Source organism: Phytophthora parasitica (assembly GCF_000247585.1).
Source record: "Phytophthora parasitica INRA-310 unplaced genomic scaffold supercont2.55, whole genome shotgun sequence".
Taxonomy (NCBI): domain Eukaryota; phylum Oomycota; class Peronosporomycetes; order Peronosporales; family Peronosporaceae; genus Phytophthora; species Phytophthora nicotianae.
Window position 1 is genome coordinate 138,838 of NW_008649041.1, and position 1,210 is coordinate 140,047.

Here is a 1,210-nt window from a genome sequence, read left to right on the forward strand (position 1 = left end):
CTATTTGTCTGGATTAGACAGGTCCACCTCCGGGTGTTTACAATCTGGATCCCGATCCAGCTCCACTTGTTCCGGGGCCTCCGAGGCCAGAACTTGCTTGATTTAGGTCCGAAGGTCGGATTTGGCCATCACAGCAAAGCCCACCTCTCGTATCCCATAGATAACAATCGCAAGATCGAGTAGGCCTCGATGAATCGGCTGTAATAATTCAAAATCCCCAGAAATGATTGCTTGCTCGGAGCTACCCTGGGAAGACTAGACCTGTCAGCGCAGCTAGATCCTTTGGATTCGCCTCTAGCTGATCAACGACCTTGGAAGATCTCGATAAGTCACTCCGGTATTGTTAGTTGGACATGGCAGTGGATTCTGGGTGGTGAATATGGCGGATTCGGCTCGTGCGATCTCGGCTTTTATCACTACGTTCGGGCTCTCCGAGTGGAATTGGTTGCCTTTCGGATTGAAGAATGCACCTCAGATCTTCCAACAGCTAGTCGACAATGCACCATATGATCCCAAGATCTGATGAGGATCCAGACAATGGCGACCCGTTTGAAGCAGGCGAACCAGAAGATCCTGCTACACCGTCGGTGCTAGGACGTAGATTCTACATCGACGATGTCCTAACCCGAGCAGAGTCGTGGGATCAGCTGTGCAAACTGCGCGACAGTGAAGGCTCTACTGGAGGCGTGCAATAAACGGATTCTCTCGATCAGTGTGGTGAAAAGACATTGGGGAATGCGCAAGGTAGACTACCTAGGTCCTCAAGTACCGAAGGATAGAGGCATAGGGTACATCATCAAACTTGTCAGACTATAAACCAGTCGGTAATCAAAATACACAGTTGGATGTCTACTCCATTCTTCTTGACGATGATCACGATCGAGAATGTCCACAGTGACGTCAAGAAGCTGATGATCTCGGCTCGCTGTAGCTCTTTAATCAGATCTGACAACTCTTCACGAAATTAGGGTGCTAGTTCGCGTCACCGACATCGATATCACACCTAACCCCCCGTGCAGCAGGCGACAACGCTTTGCGGATTGGTAGATGTCGACTATTCCAGATCTCCTGGCGTAGTTTTTCCACTTCCACAGGCAGACTTGCGTCAGGAACTAGATGAATATCCTCGATCTTCACTTCCTCCGTCGTTGGCAGAACTTCTGGGATCACAGCCATGCCATCACCAATAACTTGTGCGTACAGATCGCCA

The 1,210-nt window shown here is 49.8% G+C and overlaps 2 protein-coding genes across 2 annotated transcripts; one reads left to right on the plus strand and one right to left on the minus strand.

Moving 5' to 3' along the window:
• Nucleotides 1–379: 379 nt before the first annotated feature.
• PPTG_23876 (hypothetical protein) lies at nt 380–523 on the plus strand (the record flags this gene model as incomplete). The annotated part of the gene is made up of 1 exon (XM_008913692.1): nt 380–523. One exon carries the CDS (start codon nt 380–382, stop codon nt 521–523), a length of 144 nt encoding a protein of 47 aa, XP_008911940.1.
• A 282-nt stretch (nt 524–805) lies between these two features.
• On the minus strand, nt 806–1,176 carry PPTG_15481 (hypothetical protein; the record flags this gene model as incomplete). The annotated part of the gene is made up of 2 exons (XM_008913693.1): nt 806–952; nt 1,009–1,176. The coding sequence occupies 2 exons, from the start codon at nt 1,174–1,176 to the stop codon at nt 806–808; spliced, it is 315 nt and encodes a 104-aa protein (XP_008911941.1).
• Between the last annotated feature and the right edge of the window lie 34 nt (nt 1,177–1,210).